Source organism: Pectinophora gossypiella, chromosome 24 (genome assembly GCF_024362695.1).
Source record: "Pectinophora gossypiella chromosome 24, ilPecGoss1.1, whole genome shotgun sequence".
NCBI classification, from domain to species: domain Eukaryota; kingdom Metazoa; phylum Arthropoda; class Insecta; order Lepidoptera; family Gelechiidae; genus Pectinophora; species Pectinophora gossypiella.
In genome coordinates, this window is record NC_065427.1 from 7240015 (window position 1) to 7263850 (window position 23836).

The 23836-nt window shown below is 39.1% G+C and overlaps 2 protein-coding genes across 3 annotated transcripts in view; one reads left to right on the forward strand and one right to left on the reverse strand.

The window, feature by feature from the left end:
* The window catches only part of LOC126377807 (uncharacterized), a 57433-nt gene extending 43697 nt beyond the window's left edge, over positions 1 to 13736 (reverse strand). For both annotated transcript variants that reach the window (XR_007567996.1, XM_050025670.1), the window contains exons 1-2: positions 13479 to 13736; positions 332 to 653 (exon numbers count right to left, since the gene is read on the reverse strand). Coding sequence is in view for 1 of the 2 variants with exons in the window: in XM_050025670.1 (XP_049881627.1) it covers positions 332 to 653; positions 13479 to 13578 (422 nt within the window). In the remaining variant the exon portion in view is untranslated. The remainder of the gene's footprint in view (positions 1 to 331; positions 654 to 13478) is intronic.
* A 572-nt stretch (positions 13737 to 14308) lies between these two features.
* The window catches only part of LOC126377814 (tyrosine-protein phosphatase 69D), a 38256-nt gene continuing 28728 nt past the window's right edge, over positions 14309 to 23836 (forward strand). Inside the window, exons 1-4 of the mRNA XM_050025685.1 lie at positions 14309 to 14559; positions 20437 to 20575; positions 22646 to 22905; positions 23099 to 23823. Of these exons, the coding sequence (XP_049881642.1) occupies positions 14475 to 14559; positions 20437 to 20575; positions 22646 to 22905; positions 23099 to 23823 (1209 nt within the window). The 5' untranslated portion in view covers positions 14309 to 14474. The remainder of the gene's footprint in view (positions 14560 to 20436; positions 20576 to 22645; positions 22906 to 23098; positions 23824 to 23836) is intronic.

The following is a 23836-nucleotide window of genomic DNA, read 5'->3' on the forward strand; positions in this document are numbered from 1 at the left end:
CTATAATGTGGGAATGCGTAGAAGGCGATAATATTGTCGTCATCTGGGTGTATCTAGCAAATTTTTTTTCTGCCTTTGGTTATATAGTTAGTATAGAGTTGCACAAACACAATGGAGCGACTTACCAAGCTCCCAAAATAAAGATTATTAAAAACTAATAAGAGTTAAAGGAATCTGAACACTTTGCTACAACGACCAACTCGCAACCAGTGTGTGGGATTGCTCCTGCATGAGTCGAAACCTTACGAAAACGTGCGACCGGCCGGAAAATTCTTGGGAAGCATTCTGTAAGGGAGATCATTACAAACAGCTACAAAACAAAATGCCCAACCTTTTACTCCGATACTGTTCGTCAATGATGATGTCGTCAAACTTCTCTCGCCCGCTCTTGTACCAGGTGTAGTCAAAATCCTTCAGATTGACTGGCGAGTCGGACATAACCGCGGAGTCCTCTATGACGTCATTCACAGGCTCGTCCGACTGCTGTTCATGCTTCTTCTTGGAAACGTCTCGATCGGTGGTCGTTGGTGTTTGGGTCTTGAGATCTGATAGGTGTTTGGGCGCAGGGATCGAGGTCAAAGGCGGGGCCCATGATAGGTGGATTTCGTCTGCTGTCACCCTATTGGCTGTCAGGTTCTGTGGTGCGGACGGAACTGGAACAATGAGAACAATTTTAGTAATTGAAAACACGGCTGATCGTTTACCGGTTTGTTACGTAACTAAGACTAAACGCAGGAATTATCATTCCTGGTTTAAAATATTATCTGCGCCACGAAAGAAGTACACGGATTTGAATAGAACTAATGGACAAACCATAATAACTCTATGTAGTAACCTAACAACTACTGACTGTAATTGTTTATTTTTTAATGTTTAAAATACAATAGAGTTTTTGTACTTTATTGTTATAAAAAATGCATCATATAACTCTTATGAAAAGATTAGTATCAAAATTTGCATAGCTTTTTTTTTTAATAGTGCCAAGAAATAAGATCCCGGATTTGAATGAAGTAATGTACACGTCGTTATACTACTATGCAGTAACGCAACAACTAATTAAAATACATCATATAAATCAGGGTTAGTATCAAAATCTGTATATCTTTCTTTTATTTTTACTAGCGACCCGCCCCGGCTTCCCTCGGGTGCAATGCTGAGGAAAAATGAAATTATTTACGACATGACATTAAAAACCTCAAAATAACAGTATTTCTCCACTATTGGATGTTATTATACATATAAACCTTCCTCTTGAATCAGTCTATCTATTAAAAAAACCGCATCAAAATCCGTTGCGTAGTTTTAAATATTTAAGCGTACATAGGGATATAGGGACAGAAAAAGCGACTTTGTTTTATACTATGTAGTGATTGCATAAGGAACAGTTCCATCGTAACCTAACTACCTAGATTTTATACTTTTTTTTTACGACGGCATTATATGTGTCTATTTATGAAACGCTAACTTTTAAGAGCATTAAGCTAAACACTCTACATAATTTGAAAGACCCTTCAACTGACCTTGAAACTGACCCTTTGAAAAACTACATGCTCGCTTTCACAAATCTATTGGGGCGTAAGTTTCCCTGCATTACCGGGAACAGGTCAGGTTATAATAGGATACAGTTCTCAAAATAATCATCTGAACAAAAAAAGACACACTTCCGATCTTTTTTGTTCAACAAAACACGAGTTTAATTTAATTACATTTTTGAATTTGGAACATTAACATTATTCATATATTTGGGGTAGTCACAGGTACATCCATCGCAAGATGAACTATGTACCCAGTTGTGGGTACTGGGTACTACCCCAAATAAGCCGAGCTTTCTGTTAGACTAACGTGATAGGTGGTGACCCGTATCGTCTATAATGGTCGAGCCACCGTGTTAGTGAATACTGCACTTAAGATACATTAAGAACTCATTGGTGCAAGACCGGTACCGGGATGCGAACTCATCATCTCCCTAGCATTATCCCGTTTTTCACAAGGTCCGCTTACCCGACCTGAAGATATGACAGGTCCGGTTTTGACAACAAACATTTTGGAGACAAATAGAGCTTAACTTAGCCGCTACCCGGAGATATAACATAAGCTTGCCTAGTACCCACACATCACCTAGCTTTCTATTAGCCCGGATACTTCATACAAAAATCTCGCTCTCAACGCGTGCGTGCGAGCGAGACACACAATCCGCCCGCGCTCCCTTGCATAAACGTTTTAGACTGAAGTTTTGACAGGTTCGGTTTTTTACAAAAGCGACTGCCTCTCTGACCTTCCATCCCGCGAAGGGAATACTAACCCAATACAGGTTAGATCACGTACCTCCGAAAATGCATTTCTCGGGAATGTGGGTTTCCTCGTACGCTGAGCACGTGATTAAGCATTTATGATCCAAACATGAATTCAAAAAACAATCGACAATCATTGGTTTAGGCCTGTGCTGGATTCGAACCTGCGATCTCAAAGTGAGAGGCAAGCGTTCTACCAACTGTAAAATAAAAAAAATAGAGTAGGGGGCTGGTACTTTACGGCCGAGGGCAGCCAATACAAGTCTGCATCTGGCCAGAATGATAAGCAGCTGAAAGAATTATATACTTTTACTTATACATTAACAGCCTCCGTGGTCTAGTGGTTAGAGCGTTAGGCTCATGATCTGGAGGTCCGGGTTCGATTCCCGATGGGGACATTGTCGAAATCACTTTGTGAGACTGTCCTTTGTTTGGTAAGGACTTTTCAGGCTTGAATCACCTGATTGTCCGAAAAAGTAAGATGATTCCGTGCTTCGGAGGGCACGTTAAGCCGTTGGTCCCGGCTATTAGCCGTAAAAACACCTCCACCAACCCGCAGTGGAGCAGCGTGGTGGAGTATGCTCCATACACCCTCCGGTTGATTGAGGGGAGGCCTGTGCCCAGCAGTGGGACGTATATAGGCTGTTTATGATGACTTATTTATACATAACGGTCATAGGATGGGTGACCACAAAAAAAAACGTTTTCATCTCGAGCTCCTCCGTGCTTCGGAAGGCACGTTAAGCCGTTGGTCCCGGCTGCATTAGCAGTCGTTAATAACCATCAATCCGCACTGGGCCCGCGTGATGGTTTAAGGCCCGATCTCCCTATCCATCCATAGGGAAGGCCCGTGCCCCAGCAGTGGGGACGTTTATGGGCTGATGATGATGATGATGACTTATACATAAGTTTAAGCAAAGTGTGTTTTAATAACCCTGACACCAGGGTTGATGAGGTTGGTATTCCACCTCACAACCCACACGATAAGAAGATTCTTCTTCTTAGGAACTTCTGTTCCTCCCTAGGGAATTTCCGAAGCAATACAACATCTTGTGTCAACAACACGCTATCGCATGAATGATGACCACATCACAATAGTTATTGCTCTTATCAGCTCTGCCAATTTCTACCTATGTTTGTCTGCTGATAGCGAATCGTTTATTAATAGATCTGCATAGTTAGTTTACTTTCGAACATAGTAGACGACGAGATGGTTTCGAAATATAGAACACTGATACCTACTTTTTGAAAATCAGTGTTGCCCTCTGGGTAAACTTTCACTGAACCCTGGCCTTTTTTGGTGAACTGCGGCACCAATATACCTTTATGTTTTCCAACTAAATATTAATGTTATGTGTGTATATTTTAATGTTGTAAACGTATATGTGTGTCGTAGATTTTACCTAAATAAACTTTTTTATTGTTATATTATTATTTATATCTACTTATTAGTAGAGTAAGTCTCGGAATGTTATTTAAGTTCCTACCTACCTTAGTCCAATTCTAATGTTTGTTTAAACTACATACATACATAAACTCACGCCCGTAATCCCTATTGGGGTGGGCAGAGCCACAAGCAATCAAAGACAACTTGCAGCCACTGTTGGTTGATACGGTGTCGTAAGCTGGATATGATGAACCTTATGGTGAACCTTGTTTGAACTACTATATTATGAAATTTATTGTTTCTCAGTAAGCGAATCAAATGTATTCTTTTGAGAAATAAAGTATATTAAACCTTAAATCATAATATGTGATAAACTCCTTTCCCATTTAACAATTTGTAGACTCCGGCCCTCGCTCTATGTCCGTTAGAATATACGATAAATTACCTAAATTCATAACTGAAATTGAAAAAAATACACAAGCACATGAAACATAAACAGCCTATCACGTCCCACTGGGCGCAGGCCTCCCCTCAATCAATCGGAGGGAGTATGGAGCATACTCCACCACGCTGTCTCACTGCGGGTTGGTGGAGGTGTTTTGGCTAGTACGAGGCCAACGGCTTAGCGTGCCTTCAAAAGCACAGAATAATCTTACTTTTTCGGACAATCAGGTGATTCAAGCCTGCAATGTCCTTACCAAACAAAAGACAGCCATTGGGAATCGAACCCGGACCTCCAGATCGTAAGCCCAACGCTCTAACCACTAGACCACGGAGGCTGTTGAAAAAAATAGATGTATTTGTCTAGATGACGTTAAAAAAATACTTAATCGAAATATCGTTCAATATGCTGCAGGAGGTTGTTAACGAATCTTTTAGGTATTAATTAATAAATGTACGTAAAGTTTTATAGCATTCTGTGTGTGCGTGTGTATAAATTGGTGTGCGCACATGTGTGTGTGTGTGTGTGTGTGTGTGCGTGTGTCTGTCTGCTAGCCCTACGACACGGGTGTAAGGATTGATAAAAGTAATTGGAACTCACTTCTACCTTTCAAAGTTCAATGTGGTATAAAGTATGTTAATAAAACGGTACTACAGTTCATTGTTTGTGCTTGGTACTTCCGAGTCGAGATTTCTAAACATTCCGTTTCCTTTATGGTGAAACTGTGTGTTACAAGGTTTTATTGTATTTATGACGGCCATTTTAGGGTTAAGTGATTTGTTTATCAACATTGGGACGGTTTACAAATAACACAATCTCCTTATCCATCCATAGGGAAGGCCCGTGCCCCAGCAGTGGGGACGTTTAGTGGGCTGGTGATGACGTTTCCAAAAAAAAATAAGATGGCACTGTACAGTTTTCCTTCGTTTAACTTTCTAGTTACAGGGATAACAGACATATGCATCATTTATGCGTTTTTGGGTATAAATGATGACCCTTGTTATTACACCCAGGCACAACACATCTTCCACCCAATATTATTCTGATCAAAATAAAGAGAATCAACATTTATACCAACATAATTCTATACGTATCTGATCCAAATATCAAGCAACATTTTTGAATAATTATGTACCAGCAATGAGAAAATAGGTAATTATCACGTTTCATACACGCACAAAGGTTCAGAAAATAAAAGAGACTTAACTAGGTACAATGCAAATGGCGGCCTCATCGCGTGAAGCGATTTCTTCCAGGCGACTATAAGCCCAACCATAAGCCATAAACCGTTCGACGTCTATCGAAGTAGATATCATTCTGCGTCTATTGGTCGAAGCCCTCGATATAATTTGCGCCGCGTGAGCTGGTGTCCCTTGTCCAACTAATATGGATTCTAATTATAAATTTTAATTTGAAAATAAAAAATTTCGCCTCTGACACATACCTACTCACCAAGCATAAAACGCTCCCTTATTCGCCACGGTACGGCCACGAGCATAAATATGTACATACACTTTGGTACCATGTCACATTAACTTTTTTGACAAACTGTACCGTAAGTCTCACTAAATGTCAAATATGTTAGTGCTACAAAGTTCTAAAGTGGGTACATTATATTATTCATGACTGTACCTGAACGTCCACCAGCAAAATGATGAAAGACACGAAAAAATATCTTGAGCCAATTTTACGGTAGTCTAAAGCCGTTATGGTGGATTATAAAAACAATAGCATTGAAAGAAGTTGCGACAGGACAGGTCATTCGATCACGATTGGAACTTTAGAAAAGTCTACCATTCTGGTAGCATCATGGAAAGAAGAAAATGAAAATAACTGAAGACTAATGAAGATGCTCCATACCCCCTCCGGTTGATTGAGAGGAGGCCTGTTGTGCCCAGCAGTGGAACGTATATAGACTATATAGGCTGTTTATGTTTATGTGTATGTGTCTAATGAAGATTACCTACTAAAAGCAAAATAATATCCCTTCTTCTTCTTCTATCGTGCGGGTTGTGAGGTTAATTACCAACCCCATCAACCCTGGTGTCAGGGTTATTATTAAGCCGCCAAAGGCCCCTGACATGACTCATGTAACGACTACTTACTTACATCAGTAAGTAGTAACCGGGACCAACGGCTTAACGTGCCTTCCGAAGCACGGATCATCTAACTTTTTGGACAATCAGGTGATCAGCCTGTAATGTCCTAACCAAACCAGGGATCACAAAGTCATTTTTGTGATTTATCCCCACTGGGATTCGAACCCGGGGCTTCCGGATCGTGAGCCCAACGCTCAACCACTGGACCACGGAGGCCGTTCATACTTATGAGATTAAGATTTAGTACGATCTACTCTGACCCAACGTGCGTGTATGAAACGATTGATGAATGGAGGAAGCAAGAGAAGTGTGTCAGGATCAAAGCAAATGGAACTCCATAGTCTCGGCTAACCCCAATGGGAAGAAAAGTTTATGTATGCATGTATGAACATTGGGACAGACATGCATACATCATAGATAGCTGTCAAACACATAACCCTCCTTTTGTTTCGCTGCAATCGGGTAAAAAATCAAGCTTCTATTCACGATCGTATAAGAGTTCCGCTTTTCCTTTTGAGGTTCGGAACAAAGTGTAACTATGTTACCGACTGAATAAAGACATTTTTGAGTTTGAGTGGACAGCCTCCGTAGTCTAGTGGTTAGAGCGTCAGGCTCACGATCTGGAGGTCCGGGTTCGATTCCCGATGGGGACATTGTCGAAATCACTTTGTAAGATTGTCCTTTGTTTGGTAAGGACTTTTCAGGCTTGAATCACCTAATTGTCCAAAAAAGTAAGATGATTCCGTGCTTCGGAGGGCACGTTAAGCCGTTGGTCCCGGCTATTAGCCGTAAAAACACCTCCACCAACCCACATTGGAGCAGCGTGGTGGAGTATGCTCCATACCCCCTGTGAGGGGAGGCCTGTGCCCAGCAGTGGGACGTATATAGGCTGTTTATGTTATGTTATGAGTTTGAGTAAGTTTCCCTCAAAATGTACATTCGCTCTAGATGTGGTTCTTTATAAACAATAACTCGAAATTACCAATGCCATTTCGGGCGTGTTATGGAAATTAGCCGTGTCTAACATGATTGGCGTAAAAGCCTGAGATGGACAGGTAACCTTCTCATCATGGCTGTTGTTTCTTTTTTTAAAGAACGTCTAGGGCCGTGTGCCGAGGTTTTTCTTGCAGCTTCTTTTCGAGGAGCTCGGTAGCGCAGCGGCAAACGCGCTCGGTCTGCGATTGTTGAAGTTAAGCAACTTTCGCAAAGGCCGGTCATAGGATGGGTGACCACAAAAAAAAATCATCTCGAACTCCTCCGTGCTTCGGAAGGCACGTTAAGCCGTTGGTCCCGGCTGCATTAGCAGTCGTTAATAACCATCAATCCACACTGGGCTCGCGTGATGGTTTAAGGCCCGATCTCCCTATCCATCCATAGGGAAGGCCCGTGCCCCAGCAGCGGGGACGTTAATGGGCTGATGATGATGATGATGATATACGACTTAACCTACGATACGACCTAATTGGGGTAGTCAGAAGTACATCCATCGCAAGATGAACTAAGTACCCACACCTCACCGAGCTTGTCACGAAGCTCCGTTAGACCAACGTCATAGACGGTGAACCGTATCGCCTTCTATAAAGGTCGAGGCAACTGTGTTAGTGAAAACTGCACTTAAGATAAATTAGTAACTCATTGATGGAAGTCCAGTGCCGGGGTTCGAACTGGCGCTCTCCGTTTGAGAAGCAAGCCGGTGTACAGTCATGAGCAATATAATGTGCCCTAGGACTCTGTCGCACTAACATATTTGACATTTAGTGAGACTTACCGTTCAATTTGTCAAAAAAGTTAATGTGACATGGTACCAAAGTGTATACATATTAATGCTCGTGACTGTACCACAAGACCACAGTGGCTGTAGAATGACCATATTTATGTTCAAAAACTTCTACTACCGGCCTCCGTGGTCCAGTGGTTGAGCGTTGGGCTCACGATCAGAAAGTCCTGGGTCATACATATCACAAAAATTACTTTGTGGTCCCTAGTTTGGTTAGGACATTACAGATCACCTGACTTACCGAAAGTAAGACGATCCGTGCTTCGGAAGGTACGTTGAGCCGTTGGTCCCGGTTACTACTTACTGATGTAAGTACGTAGTCGTTAACGAGTCATGTCAGGGCCCTTTGGCGGCTCAATAGTAACCCTGACACCAGGGTTGATGAGGTTGGTAATTCACCTCACAACCCACACGATAGAAGAAGTTCTAAAACTAAACAGAGGGTACTCTAAGCCGGCGTGTGTGTATAAAGTCTTTGATAAGAGTGAAGGAAACGAAGGTGATGTCAGGTTCGTAGTAAATGTAATTCCGTGATCTCTGACAGACTTCCCCTCAATCAATCTGAGGGGATATAGAGTATACTCCACCACGCTGCACCACTGCGGGTTGGTGAAGGTGTTTTTCGGCTAATAGGTGATCAATGGCTTAATGCGCCGTCTGCACGGAATCATCTTAATCTTTCGGACAATCAGTTAATTCAAGCCTTTGTCCTTACCAAACAACCGTCTCACAAAGTGATTTCGACATTTTCGTCATCAGGAATCGAAACTGGACCTCCAGATAGTGAGCCTAACGCTCAAACCAATAGACCACGGAGGCTGGTTGTATGATAGGTAAGGTAAGTAATAAGTGTAAAGGACCGTCTGATATCTATACCGCGTCCAACACGTAAACAGACTATAAAAAGCGACAATACGGGCAGAAGGTCAGATCAATTATGAGTCACCTCACTCGACACACGGTGTTACGCGAGGATAATCTTCCGTGTGGAACTGTCGACTGTTTCTTCTAAATACATACAGGGTGTTAGTGACATCGTAATGAATACTGAGGGGGATGATTCAGACTAAAAGTATGTTACCACGATTCTGAGTTAATATCAAGTGGATTTTTCCGTAACAGCCTCCGTGGTCTCGTGGTTAGAGCGTTAGGCTCACGATCTGGAGGTCCGGGTTTGGTTCCCGATGGGGACATTGTCGAAATCACTTTGTGAGACTGTCCTTTGTTTGGTAAGGACTTTTCAGGCTTGAATCACCTGATTGTCCGAAAAATTAAGATAATTCCGTGCTTTGGAGAGCACGTTAAACCGTTGGTCCCGGGTATTAGCCGTAAAAACACCTCCATCAACCCGCATTGGAGCAGCGTGGTGGAGTATGCTCCATACCCCCTCCGGTTGATTGAGGGGAGGCCTGTGCCCAGCAGTGTGACGTATATAGGCTGTTTATGTATGTTGTATGGATTTGTCCGTCGCAAAATTCATGATTTCTTTTTAGTTCTTTTTTAAGTATTTTTTTTTAATTATTTTCAGTTCCATACTTTTGCGAAGGAAAATTCCACTTGATGTCAACTCAGAATCGTGGTCCGAATCATCCCTCAAAGTTTTCGTTGCGATGTCACTAACACCCTGTATTGACAGGTCCGGTGTTTTACAGAAGCGACTGCCTGTCTGACCATCCAACCCGCGAAGGGAAAACCAGCCCAATACAGGTATATAAAAAAAAAAACATTATTTGGATCGTTCTTCTTTTTTATAGACAATGATCTGTCCTTCGTTCTAAGAAGTTATATATTTTAGAATTTTATTTAATGTTTCCACTGTCCAAAAATATAGTTATCTTATTATACTCAAAATACTAATCGGTTCCTCGATTAGTGATTAACGTAGTTTGATTGGTTTTCGCAAAAATCTGTGACAGAGATGCTGTCTCCGACGATAAGGGCCACTCTGTCACATGGAATGCCCCTGCAAAAAGTATGTTACCAAGATAAAGGGAAACACTAAATTGTCCTCTACATACACATCTTTATATCATGTATTAAAATATTTATTGCGGTTATAATTTTACAGATGTCATTATGCGCACTGCTTTCTTTTTTCTTGTTTTCTTTTTTTGAATTCTCTGCCGCCTTCTGTATTTCCGAATGCATATAAACCGGATGCTTTCAAGGCCAGAGTGAACAGGCACCTTCTGGGCGAAACCCATCAAAGGTAAAAATAAAAAAAAGATGTTAAATCCGATATATAATCGATAAAAAAGAAGACCCATTTATCGATTCTCAACCAATGCTTTCGATACAGTTGATTACGCCTTCTCGATTGGGAAAGTGAATGAGAAATCATGTCCATAACATCTGCACATTATGGTTGTTATAGACGATTTACAGTTAACATTATCCACGGTTTTACATAGTATAAACTTCACGCCTGAAAATCCTTGTGGGAAGAGCAGAGTCACAAGTAATCAGAATACTCTCAGCCACGGTTGATATATTGATTGACGAAGTTCTAAGATCTTTATAACCGTATGATGAGAAGTGACAAGCTCTTTTTTTGACATTACTTAATGTAGATTTGCCGCAAATGGCATTAACTACTTGGCCGGACAAATGGGAAGCGCTGACGGCTCTCACCCGGTACAAAATTTAAGACATAAGGCCTAAGGGTGCCCAGTTGGGCGCGAACCTCGGCTCAGGGCGTCTGAGAGGATAATATTTGAAAGAATCGACCCTAGTGGGTCGATAGCGATAAGCGCTGAGGGAAATCGTCGACCACGCCTGCAGTGTCTGTATCGGGGTTCTGAAGTGTTTGTTGTCGCCAGCTGATTGGCCGCCTCTATAGCTAAAGTAATCCGGTCGTCGGGATCGTATATTACATCCTTCGCACACGTGACCTCATGACATATCCACGGTACTGAAAAGTATCGACGACTGACTGACGACTCGATTACTCTAACCTTTTCTAAGGACATCTCCAATTTGGTCAATGTACGTCCTTCTAGGTCTTCCTCTGCCAGCCCTACCGACAACTTTCGCTTTAATACCTTTGCTTTTTTATTTCCTTTTTTTCTATTTTTTTTTCTATATGCTACAGGAGTTTTTAACGAATCTTATAGGAACTGATTATTGTAAATGTACGTATTTTTTTTTTAACTTAATCTTTATTATCTTTATTCTTGGTTTTCTATTTTCATTGTGTATAATTTCAAGTTATTGTTGTAGTGCCCTTATCGGGTCCCTGTTTGTACTTTCCTCTACTTTTAAAACATCAGGAATGCAATAAATATCTTATCATATCTTAATATACTGCTAAGAACACCAACAAAATCACCTTATATTGGGCATTCTTTATATAGAGATATTTAAATCCAGATGTTTTTAAATTATATTCCATAAACACTATAAAGTGGCCATCAGAGATGAAAGTCAGTTTTTAGTTTTACTTCACCATCATAAAGTTATACAATCTAACATTGCTTGCTTATTATGTAAGGAGAAAGTATAATACCGCTCAGGTCTTAAGAATTACAGAGCAACCTCTTTAGTACATACATACATACATAATTAATAATAAAAAATATTTTTTTGTGACGTGACTTAATGTAGATTTGCCACAGATGGCATTAACTACTTGGCCAGACAAATGGGGAGCACTGAAGGCTCTCACCCGGTACAACATTTAAGACAACAGGCCTGAAGGTGCCCAGTTGGGAGGGAAATATGTGTGAGTTTACATTATATCTATCCTATTTAACATGGTGTTAGAAATAGTTTGATGGAAAGGGACAGAGATAGCACCCACTAACCTCGCACAATACACAAATTACAACTAAACAATTATAGATAACACAAATACACTTAAGAATGCATTAGGGATTATCTTTGAGACCCGAGTAAACATTTAAAAACATTAGTTAATATGTCAAATACTGTTACTTTGTAACTGTTCATTTATATATCAAGTAATAGTTTTTTTTTTCTAGTTTCTTGTAATGACGCTTTGAACACTGTTGGGTACTATACCACTAACTATAATGTATCTTTTGTATTATGTAGGTTTAAATAGTAACAGGTATTTGACCATCTTTCCTTAAGATAAGTTAATTACTCATTCTTCTCCTTGGTCTATCGAGCGGGTTGTCTAGTGGATGACCAACCTCAGCAACCCTGGCGTCAGGGTTATTACTGAGCTGCCCTAAGGCCCCTGACTTGGCTCATGTAACAACTATTTACATGTTTACTCATTTTAGCTCTTTAGAGAAAGATATAAGATAGACAGGACCTCTTTGCCCAATTGCTTTTGTATAGTCTTCTGTCAGGAAAGTTCTAGAAAGGTTATCAGACACTTATCAGCAGTATATAAAGCAAAGGTTGGTGGTATGACTGGCAGAGAAAGACCTAGAAGGACATACATTGACCAATTGGAGATGTCCTTAAAAGGTTCAGTATGATCTACTCTGAACTGGCTTGTGTGTTAATAAAATGATTCATGAATGTGGAGGTAGCGAGAGAAGTGTGTCAAAATGAAAGCAAACGGAATTCCAGTCCCTGCTTACCCCAGTAGGAAATAGGCGTGAGTTTATGTATCAGAAAATGGTGAAACAGAAGCCTTTATCAAAATGGGTAAGATAGAGAGTCACACAGACAGAGGGCAGCAGTAACTGTCAGTACTATTCAGAGGCGGAGGACAGGAGTCCTGGTAGAGCTTTGAAATAGAATACTCTGGGCGCTATCCCACTCGCGTCAGAGTACTGCGAGGCAGAAGACAAGAGGGAATATTAGATTTTTTCCTAAAAAGTAACATAGAGAATGCTACAGCGACAAGAATGTGGCTCTTAAATTGGTGATGTGATGATGAGAGAGAGCCTCTCTCATATGGATGGGCATTTATTTTATAAATGTTTGTGTACAATAAAATAGTTATATTAGATAACCTAAACATAAAACAAATTCTTCCTTAAAGATAATTACTGGCAAGTATTACCACTCATAGTTTTAATTATTAGCATTATAAATCTACAGATTTTGTTTATCAGATAGGTACTTAGGTGAGTAATTTAAATCACAAATTTATGATAATTAGTATTCAGTATAGTAAATAAATCTCAGTATGATATTGTAATCTATGACAGATAATTAAAACTGGGTTATTTCTTTTATTTATTTATATGTTTTAAATTCATATTACACAGTCAGTACAAGTACATGTGGCCCACAGTACTAAGTTGGTGCTCATTGCTCAATAGATTTATCAACTTAGTTCACAAAAGACATCAACACTAGCTATTGTAATTGGTTTATTGTTTACAAATAAACAAAAATATGACATTACCTATGTTTTTTCCTCCACACGACGATGATGTAGGTTCGAAAGATTGGAAGTTTATATCCGACAAGAAAGATAAATACATATGTCTATCACGCAAAACCATGCTTCAGGATTATTACATCTATTACATAGAATAAGTAAACAGAGAAAACTCACCGTAAATCCTCGTAATTTCGTTGTAATTAGCTGCATTATCACAATGAACGCATAAAATAAATATAGCAAAAATGGCTCCTAGCGTGCTACGAATATACATTTTCTACCACAATACGCACGTCAGAAACGTGCGTTTATAACTTAAACTGCACTTTTCAACCACATTTTCACTTCGATTACTGATAAAAGCGGAAATAATCTTGGTAACGATTCATTTATTCTTGTAAATTAGCTGCCATCAATCGAGTAAGACCCCGCCGTCTGTCATTCAACTTGTCAATAAACAATTAATGTTGCCATAATTGGTCATGATTACCCTACGTCTGTTTCTATGCAAATTCATAAATATAAAATTATCTATGTCAAAATTAATATTTTATAGATTCAATAAATATATCGGTTTACTAGACGTCTTGTTCTTAGTTTATTATTCTCTTGATGACCCGTTTATATAAAAAAATATTAAAAGTGATTATGAACTGGCAACAAATTAAAATACCACACCCGCATGGACTGTTCGTTTCATGGCTACGTAAAATTATATGTAGAAAAGTTTCACTTTTTGTCTATGATATTGAAAAAATAAGAATATTGTCTATGATTTATTATCAATGTTGCCATATAATGGTCGTATTTTTCCTCAATAAATTCTCAGAAAAAAAAAACAATTTAATATTTACCTTGCATAAGACAAACAAGCCAACATGGTGATAGATGTTACTCAAACATGTTTTAGTATTTGCTTGTATTTTGATTATCCTGAAAAACAAGATAGATTGTGGTAAACCTTTAGTCGGAACTGGCAACACTCACTCCCCAGTCGAATTGTTTGTTCGGTCGGCTTTGGGTGTCAGCCGCCCCGTATTTTGTGTAATATTTATAGAAATAACCAGTGCAATTGTTTTATATGTGAATAGAAAATGGTCTAATAGCCGTGCGATGTGTTTTATATCGCGCAACCCAGAGAATTGAACGTAAAAAGCTATACAATCCGCCATGACAATGCTTCGTATTGTCGGGAGCAATCCTGGGTTATTGCCCATATATTTCCTGTGTATTACGTTGTTTTATCCAATTTTAGGTGAGTAACAAATAGTTTTATTCATAGTTTCTTTCTTTTATTTATATAAATGTGTGATTCCACTTAAGTTTTGCGGAGGAAGTCGGTCTAGATTGCAGATACGCGCATTTTTTCAATTGGTGTGTTTCCTGTAGAATTAACGTAAACATTTTGCGGTCGCGAGATAGAGGAACAATATGACTAATTCCGTTGTTAGTTTTGATACAATCGGCGTATAAAGTACTTAGTTTCCCTAATGAAAGTACAGTTAGTTTGAAAAAGTACTTGGCTTTGTAGATACTTATCGCGCCAAGAGATTGTTACAAACATGTTTATGTCTAAAATAAATAAACACTCGTTACTTTATTTCAAAACATATCTATGTTCTTCCCTAATCGCTATCTTGCTAACTAGGTACTTACTTATTTTACAAAGATGCTGTTAATGTTTAATGAATAATTAGGTAACAATATTTAAAAAACCAAAAAGACTAAATATCCCCACAGGATTCGTCAAAAATGAAATTATAAACAGTCAATGAAGCTTGTGTGAATATCAAAAAAAAAACCACTTGATATTAATTCTGAATCATCCCTCAAAATATTTGTTATGATGTCACTAACACTCTATATCCAATGGTGGAATTATAATGGGTAATTGAAAAGTTATTTGTGGTTTTTACTGTGGAATAATAGTTATATTATTACAAATGTTTGTCTTCAAGGGTTCTGCCTCTATTACAGTAAACAATGGTAATGAACTAATGCTTGTATGTGCTTAGATAAAGGTAGGTAGGTAATTGAATAGATAGGAAAACAAATGATTTATTCCATTTTTAGATTTCTGATGAAGTATGTCACAAACTACACAATATTATATCACTTTTACAAAGAACAGCAAATATACCTTTTTTTTTTTTTTTTTTTATATAACTTGCAATCAGTCCTTGGACTTTCAGCAGTTCTTTTATATGGTATTATGTCGAGTGAGGCTTGTCCTTCCATTGTTGGATAGCCTTTATTGTGATAGGTTATCCCATATATGTAGCCGTCTAAGGCGTCTCGTATCGAGCGGTTCGCTAAGGTTCTGGGCATAGTGGTTTACATGGTGTGTGATTCTATCTTTGTATCTCTTTGTCGTGTTAGATATTTCTTCCCTGACAGTGGGTATCTCTAAGTATTCGTGGATTTCATCCATTCTCGTGAACCATGGGGCATTAACAATTTTCTTGAGCACATTATTCTGAAACCGCTGCAGTATCTCTATATTTGACATCCTCGCAGATCCCCAGAGCTGTATTCCATAAGTCCATATAGGCTTTAGGATCGCCTTGTAGATCATGACTTTGTTGTTCACTGAGAGTTTAGATTTCCTTCCGAGTAGCCACTCCAGGGATTTGAGTTTGCAATTCAACTCAACACGTTTCTTTTGTATGTGGAATTTCCATGTTTGTTTTCGATCAAGGTAAAATCCAAGGTATTTAACAACTGTACTATGTGGTAACGTATGTTCTCCAAGTTTGACAGCTGCGGTGTCACCATTACGTAGTGTGAAGGTAATGTGATTTGACTTGGCCGCACTTGCCTTGATACGCCAGTCTTTCATCCACTTGTGAATTTTGTTGAGGTGTGTTTGTAAGATGTGTGATGCAGTGTTTGAGTTTTCGTGAGATGTTAGTATGGCCGTATCATCAGCGAAGGTTGCTGTTATGATATTTTCAGATTCTGGCACATCAGCTGTAAATAGCAAGTATAGAGATGGTCCCAATACCGACCCCTGTGGAACTCCTGCTTTAACGTTATAGAAACTCGAGGTTGCGTCGTTAACTTTTACATAAAAGGTTCTGTCTTCTAGGTAGGATTTGAAGAGCAGATACATGTTATGCGGAAGTAGTTTCTTCAACTTGTAGAGTAGCCCATCGTGCCACACTTTATCGAATGCCTGTTGTACATCAAGAAATACTCCTGAGCAGTAATTCTTACATTCTAGAGCTTTCCTAATGTGGTCACACACTCTATGGACTTGCTCGATTGTTCCATGGTTTTTGCGGAATCCAAATTGGTGATCTGGTATAGCTTGGTTTATGTATTTATGAAGACGATGTGATATAACTTTTTCCAGGATCTTGGACAGCACCGGGAGAAGGCTTATCGGTCTGTAGGATGACGTTAGATGCGGTGGCTTGCCAGGTTTGGGCACCATGGTTATTTGAGACACTTTCCAAATGCTGGGGTAATATGAGTTTCGTAGTATAGAATTAAATAATTGCGTGATGTAGACTACTGCTTTTTTTGGTAGGTTTCTTAGTATTTCAGCGGTTATTAAATCAAAACCAGGGGCTTTTTTCAATCCTAGATCAAAGATCAATCGTCGAACCTCTGCAGGTGTACAGCATTGAATGGGAGGACTGAGTTGAAGATCGGTTTTAAGGAACGATTGGACTTCACTATCCATTTCATCTGTACCTAAGTCATCGTTTGGAACAAACACATCTCTCAGGAACCTTCCATAAGTTTCTGCTTTCTCTTCGTCTGTTTTAGCCCAACTACCGTCTTTTGTTTTAATTGGATGCTGTGCATGCTGCGGTTTGTCACGAATTTTGGCAGCTTTCCATAGCGAATGTTCATTTTTTGATGGAACTGAAGGTGCTAAATTTTGTAAGTATTGTTGCATTGTTTTGTTTTCTATTTCTGCTATAACTTTTTTGAGCTCAGCCGCTGCTTTATTGAAGGCCCTTTTATCTGCAGGATGTCGACTACAGTGCCATACTCGTCTGAGTCGCCGCTTTTCCAAGACTTTTTGCTTTACGTATTTCGACATTGATTGTTTTCTTGCTTCTATGCGAGTTTTACAATCTGGAGTGCTGAGCCACGCTGCCTTTTGGATGCTCTTTGTTATGTTTATAGTGGCATTCTCAATATCCATGTCTGACTTAAGTGGGACTTTGAGATTTATATTGTCGGTTAAATATTCTGCAAAGTGGTTCCAATTAGTATTCTTGTTGTAAAGGTACGGATTCTTAAGCGAGCTGGTTATAGTCGTACTCATAGTTAGGATGGCTGGTGAGTGATCTGATGAGGTGTCGTAGCAGCTTTGGATGACTAGGTGATGGGTTTGTAGACCTTTATGTATAAAGAAGTCTATTAGGTCTGGTAGTCTATTGACGTCTGTGGGCCAATATGTTGGTTCACATGTAGTGAGGACATGCAAGTGATTTCTCTCGGCTGTTCTTTTTAAACTTCGCCCTCTTGTATTAGTAACACGGCAACCCCAGTGTGTATTTTTGGCATTTAAGTCACCACCGACTATGAACCGGTTTCCCAGACTTTCAAAGAAGTGACTGAAGTCGCTATCGTTCGTTTCAGGTTCTCGTTTCTTTTTAGGGGGACAATAGATAGATGTGATTGTTATTGGCCCTCGATTATCTTGCACCATTATGGATGTGGCTTGTATTTTTGCTGTCTGGTATTCTGGTAATAACTGGTGTTTAATGTTACTTCTTATGACGATTGCAGAACCAGCATGTGCTGTACCATCTGGGTGTGGTGTTGCGTAGATACAGTATCCATCTAAGGTAATTGATGGCTGACTTGTAAGGTGTGCTTCGGATACCAGTAAGATATCTAGATATTGTATATTAAACAAAATGCTAATATCGTCTTTCTTGTCTATGAGACCGTTTGTGTTCCACGTTGCAATACGAAGAGCAAATATACCTAACACCCATCTTTACAAATGTAAAATATACTTTCATCATCACTAATTTAAGAGTCACCCTTTTGTCGGTGTAGCATTCCTCTCCATATTACTTTTTAGGGAAAAATTGGGCAATGGTTTCTCTCTTGACGCAAGTGGGATGGCACCCAGAGTAGTCTATTTCAAAGCCGTATTAGGACTCCTGTCCTCCGCCTCTGAATAGTACTGACAGTTACTGCTGCTTACAAAAAACTTGTGAAAATATACTTTATTGCATTCAAATAAGGTGACATTGGTGCTAATTCCTGTAAATACCATCTAATTTTATTTTAAGTTATATCTGTCATTTTCTTATCCGCCTAAAAGGAAAGGGACAGGTAATCGACAAGCATAAAATTTATGGAACACATGTCAATTTTAAGCACAAATCTAAACCAACCATCTAAAAATTTTACATCAGTCAATAACCCGACACAGTTAAGTAGACAGCACGTCAAACGGATTGCATACCAGCGACGTACCTTTTTGATTCGCCCGGGTTATTAATTCATTCACTCATTCTTCCTAAAATTAAGAGCTGTGAATCATCCGTCCCTTTCCTTTTCGACGGATATAACTTAAAACAAAAATTAGGCAGTGTCTGCAGGAATCGGAGCCAGTATCAATATCATTAAAAAAAAAAAATATTGTCTGCTGTATTATAGTATAATAATTATTATATTTTTCTTTATAGTCTATTAGTACTGTATCCCACTAATTAGATTCAGACTCTTTCAATCATATTACTTTGATGTATTACTTGAAATGATTAAGGAAAAGTTGGATTAGTTATTTTCCCTGTGGTTATTTATGTACTGGTGCCTATCTAGTTGTAAACCTATTAGTTAACCTAAACTTGACTTATATCTACAACTAATAAGAACTATGTAATACCTATACAGGGTGTTAGTGACATTGTAATGAAAACTTTGATGGGTGATTCTGACCATGATTCTGAGTTGATACCAAGCGGAATTTGCCATTGCAACAGTCTCTCTCTTTATTTAAGAGCTGCACTCTTATCGCCATTCCTCTCTTCTTCCCGCCAAATCCTTTACCTCCTGATACGACACGACCTGCACCTTCTCTTTTGTTTCATAAATGTTCTCCTAGGTCTACTCCTTCCTCTCTTTCCTTAAATTTTTCCTTCTTTGATGTTATGATGTCGTCGAAACAGTACGGAACTGAAAACAATTAAAATGAAACACAAAAATTTCATGCAGTATATCAGCTCAGAACCTTGTATTATTATAATATATAGTCATGAGACTGTATATTTTATAATTATGGCATTTTGTGTGTTTTCTTTCTCTTGATGTCATTGTATTATTGCTGTGTGTGGTGTCCTTTAATAATAAATCATTCTTATTATTAGACTGTGTTGCATTTAGGTATGTTATGTTGAATTATAATATACCTACTGCGAACCCCCTCCCATTTGAGGGGAAGCCTGTGCCCAGAATACACAGTTTGCATATTTGCCATTCAATGTTTTTCATGTATTTCCTATAAAAGGCATGACCTTTTAATCCAATTAGCATGATTAGTTAACATTATGTCTATCTTAAATGAGTTCAAAGAACTATTTATTCATTGAAAGTTGTTTACATGTAGAAGATAATTAACTAAATTGGAAGTATCTGTTCTAATAAACAATTTAGCCGAAAATACAAAAATACAAGAATGCAAACATCTATGAAATTTGCCACAATGTTTACAAGCCCACATAGACGATACGACTATTATGCACTTCCAACAATATTACGTACATACAGGTCCAATTAATAACCACCTTCTTTTTTGGAGTTGGTTACAAATACACAAGCACCGAAAGAGTGATATCGTCTGCGACACCAGGGGAGTCGGTATTGGGGTCCTGAAGTGTTTGTTGTCGCGAGCTGATTGGCCGCCTCTATTGCAAGAGTAATCGGGTCGTCAGAATCGTCCATGTGTATTTGTTAATCTGTAGTCAATTACGTTATTATAACATTACAATGTAACCCAATGCGCTGTATGACGAGAAAACAATATAAAAACTAGTACCTATACAAAATAAACAATGAATGAAAAAAACACTAAAAATTACAATAAATAAAATTAAAAGGAAAACTATCAAACAAAAAAATTGTATGCAGATTTGTATGTGTTTCTTTTTGTCTGCAGCCCAAGAACGTGTGGAAATTTACGAGTTGGTGGTCACGAAGAGCGAACTGGACGGCAATGCGACCCTCAATTGCAGCGCCATGCCTCCCGCCGAGCTATCCTGGTTCTTCAACGGCAAACCTCTCAATGCTTCTGATCGGTACGTTTACTCCTCTATTAGGAAACCTTTCGGCGCTGCAGTAGCTTCGGCGTGGTTTTATTGTATGTTTGTTTTGCTTGATGATTGATGGGATTGCATCAATGAAAGCTTCGTTTCTTGAGGGGGATTGTGTATTGACTTATTACTTGTACATTAGATAGAAAGCACATAGAATATAGACCGAGACCGGACGAACGTCATCGGGGTTGCCGTTGGTGAATATTATTATTGGTGTGTTCACGTTGGCGTGAACAAAACCTTACAACCTTCATTTCGTGCATTAGTGTGCAGCAATGTGTAAACTATGAGCCTGGTACAACCGAACTCCGACACCGACCCCGCCGGCATGGCTGACGATTTTCCTCTTTCAGCGCTTATCGCTATCGACCCACTGGGGTTCATTAATTCTTTCAAATATTATCCTCTCAGACGACGCCCTGAGCCGAGGTTCGCGCCCAACTGGGCACCTTCAGGCCTATTGTCTTATATTTTGTACCGGGTGAGACCCCTCAGCGCTCCCCGTTTGTCCGGCCAAGTAGTGGCATTTGCGGCAAATCTACTATAAGACACGTCAAAAAAGCTGGCATAAACACCAAGAGTAGCTCAAGCCTCGATAAAAATTTGATTAAAAATATAATGCGTGTTAGTTCCACCCGTTAAAAATATATAATGTTCATCAACATCTTCCTAGCGTTGTGTTGTTCACGGAGTTCGCTTACCTAACCTGAAGATTTGACAGATCAGGTCTTTTACAGAAGCGACATGCGGCTTACCCAATACAGGTTAACCTCGTAACGCCGAAGCATAATTACGATTTCGAAGTAATAAACGACGGTGGTACCTTGAAAAGGACCAAATTTTTAGAGTCGTAAATGCCTAGCACTTCAAGTACAAATTTTAAAGTGCTAGAGTTATCCGATTGGGTTCAAATTAAGTGGAGACCTATGTAATGATGAATAGAAGACATTTTTGAAAAAATTAGGTTTTTTTTTAGTTCCTCCAGAAGGACTCCCGGTTTAAGTCACTACTTTTAGTAAAATCTGAAAAATATTATTATTATAAAGGGTTATGTATTTTTTCATTAACATACATACCTATTTGTACGTCATAAATATGTGTATATACTTACATATTTAAATATAAAATAAGTAACGAGTTTTAGTTTTTATGATGTAGTTTGTGATTAGTCCCTCTGGAAGTACATTAGGTTTTTATTATTAGGAAAGAAATTAATTCATGGTGTCAGTTTTGATCATCATTAGAAGGAAAAAGGAAATAAAATGAAGACGGTAGTTTTTTTGATAATAAGATCACGTAAGCAAGTCAGTCTATATCGGTATGATTTAATCACATATAACAATTTAAAAAAGAGTTTGAAAAATATCCGGACATGACACCTAAAGTCCCTTGCAAAGGACTAAAAAAGTTTGCTTTCATATTGCTAACGATATCGATACGAAATTGATAAAATAACTATGTCATGTTGTTGATTATTATATTACCTGCGATTTATGAAAATAATGTGTATGAAAAACTACGAAATTCGATTATTAACTTGATTTTTGTTTACCTCGTCGCCGTGTGCGCACCATCTTTACCAATAGAATGACAAATTACGACAAGTGATACATATTTCTTTTTTATTAAAGCCACCTATTCACGAAATTGAATGAACTAGTTCATAGACAAAATATTTTTTTTCTCAATCGGCGCAAAGGTTTGAATTAAATTGACAGGCAAAGTTTTGGTACTTTTAAAAGTACCTTCGTTGATTATTAGAACAAACTATTTCAAAACCTTCGGCCTTTATGACTACAATTATTTGGTCCTTCTCAGAGGACCCCAGGGCTTACGAGGTTAAGTCACCCATTTCTCGGGAATATGGGTTTCCTACACATAAACTCACGCATTTCTTCGAGGCAATGACGTCATAAATCGTCTGAAACAGACGTATAAGGCCAATGATGATGATTTCCCACTGGGGCAAAAAGCAATTCTATTTGCTTTGATCCTGACAAACGGAACTGGTTTCCGTCTATTATAGTTCTCTCAAGTGCCAATTCCTTCCAGGATACAAGTAAAGAACACGACAAAGAAGATAATGGTGGATTCTGAACTAAAGGAGTCTTCAATATTCTTCACGAAGACCACACGTGGAGACGCCGGCAATTACACGTGCGTCGCCAGTTACGGGGACCAGAACGACTCAAAGACTGCTACCCTGGATTTGTCGTACCCTGGTAGCTTCGTGGCCACGAAGACGAGATACGAAGTCAACTCCACTTCTGACGACCACGGGCATGATGTCACGCTGAAATGTGTTTTTGACAGTGAGTACTTTAGAAGACCACATCGAGCACTTCATCTAAAAAAGGAACATTGCTATTTGACATTACTTTGCACTGCGTACTAACTTTTATATGCGCTAATGTCAAATTGCAGTATCGCTTTGTTAGATGAAGTGATGATCCACCTCACAAGAGAGAATAAGAATAGTTAAAACCATTTTTTTTCCTTTTCTAGTGTACTCCGATCCGGGAGAAGTGATATGGATACAACCAGACAAGGAAACGACAACACGCAACGCCACTCGCTCCAAACACAATGACAGACATGTCGAAAGCACTTACGATATAAACAAAGTAGCTTACAAAGACAACGGCATCCATCAATGCATTGCGTTCGATACTGCTACTTCCAAGAACGTCACTGGAGAAATCAACTTGGTCGTCTACACTGACCCCAGCGTGAAACACCTCGAGGTGATCGGTATAAGCAGAACACAGCTCTACGTAAACTGGACAATAGACCCCGGCAACTCGAAGATCGTCAGGTACTACCTAGCTTACTCGAAGCTGAATGAAAACGGGTTTCAATTCACCGGTGACCAGATCGAAACCAACAGTACTTCCTATGTGATCAACAAGCTCAATGCGTCGACGACTTACCAAGTGAAGTTGGAAGTGAAGACCATTCATGGGCGGACGCAAGCGCCGATCACAAACGGAACGACTTTGGAAAAAGATCCAGTGTTTGTACCCAATATCTCTATAAAGGGATTCTCTGCTACCTCAGTGACTATCGGATGGGATCCCCCTAGAGAGATTGAGAAGTACATACACTATTACCTGCTAGAAGCCAGGAAGAAGGATGGCGGTGCCCCAAGGAAGGCCTACCATTCGCGCGACTCCAGGAATTTACCGTACATGTTTGATAACTTGGAGCCACACAGCACTTATATATTCAAGGTATGTATAAAGT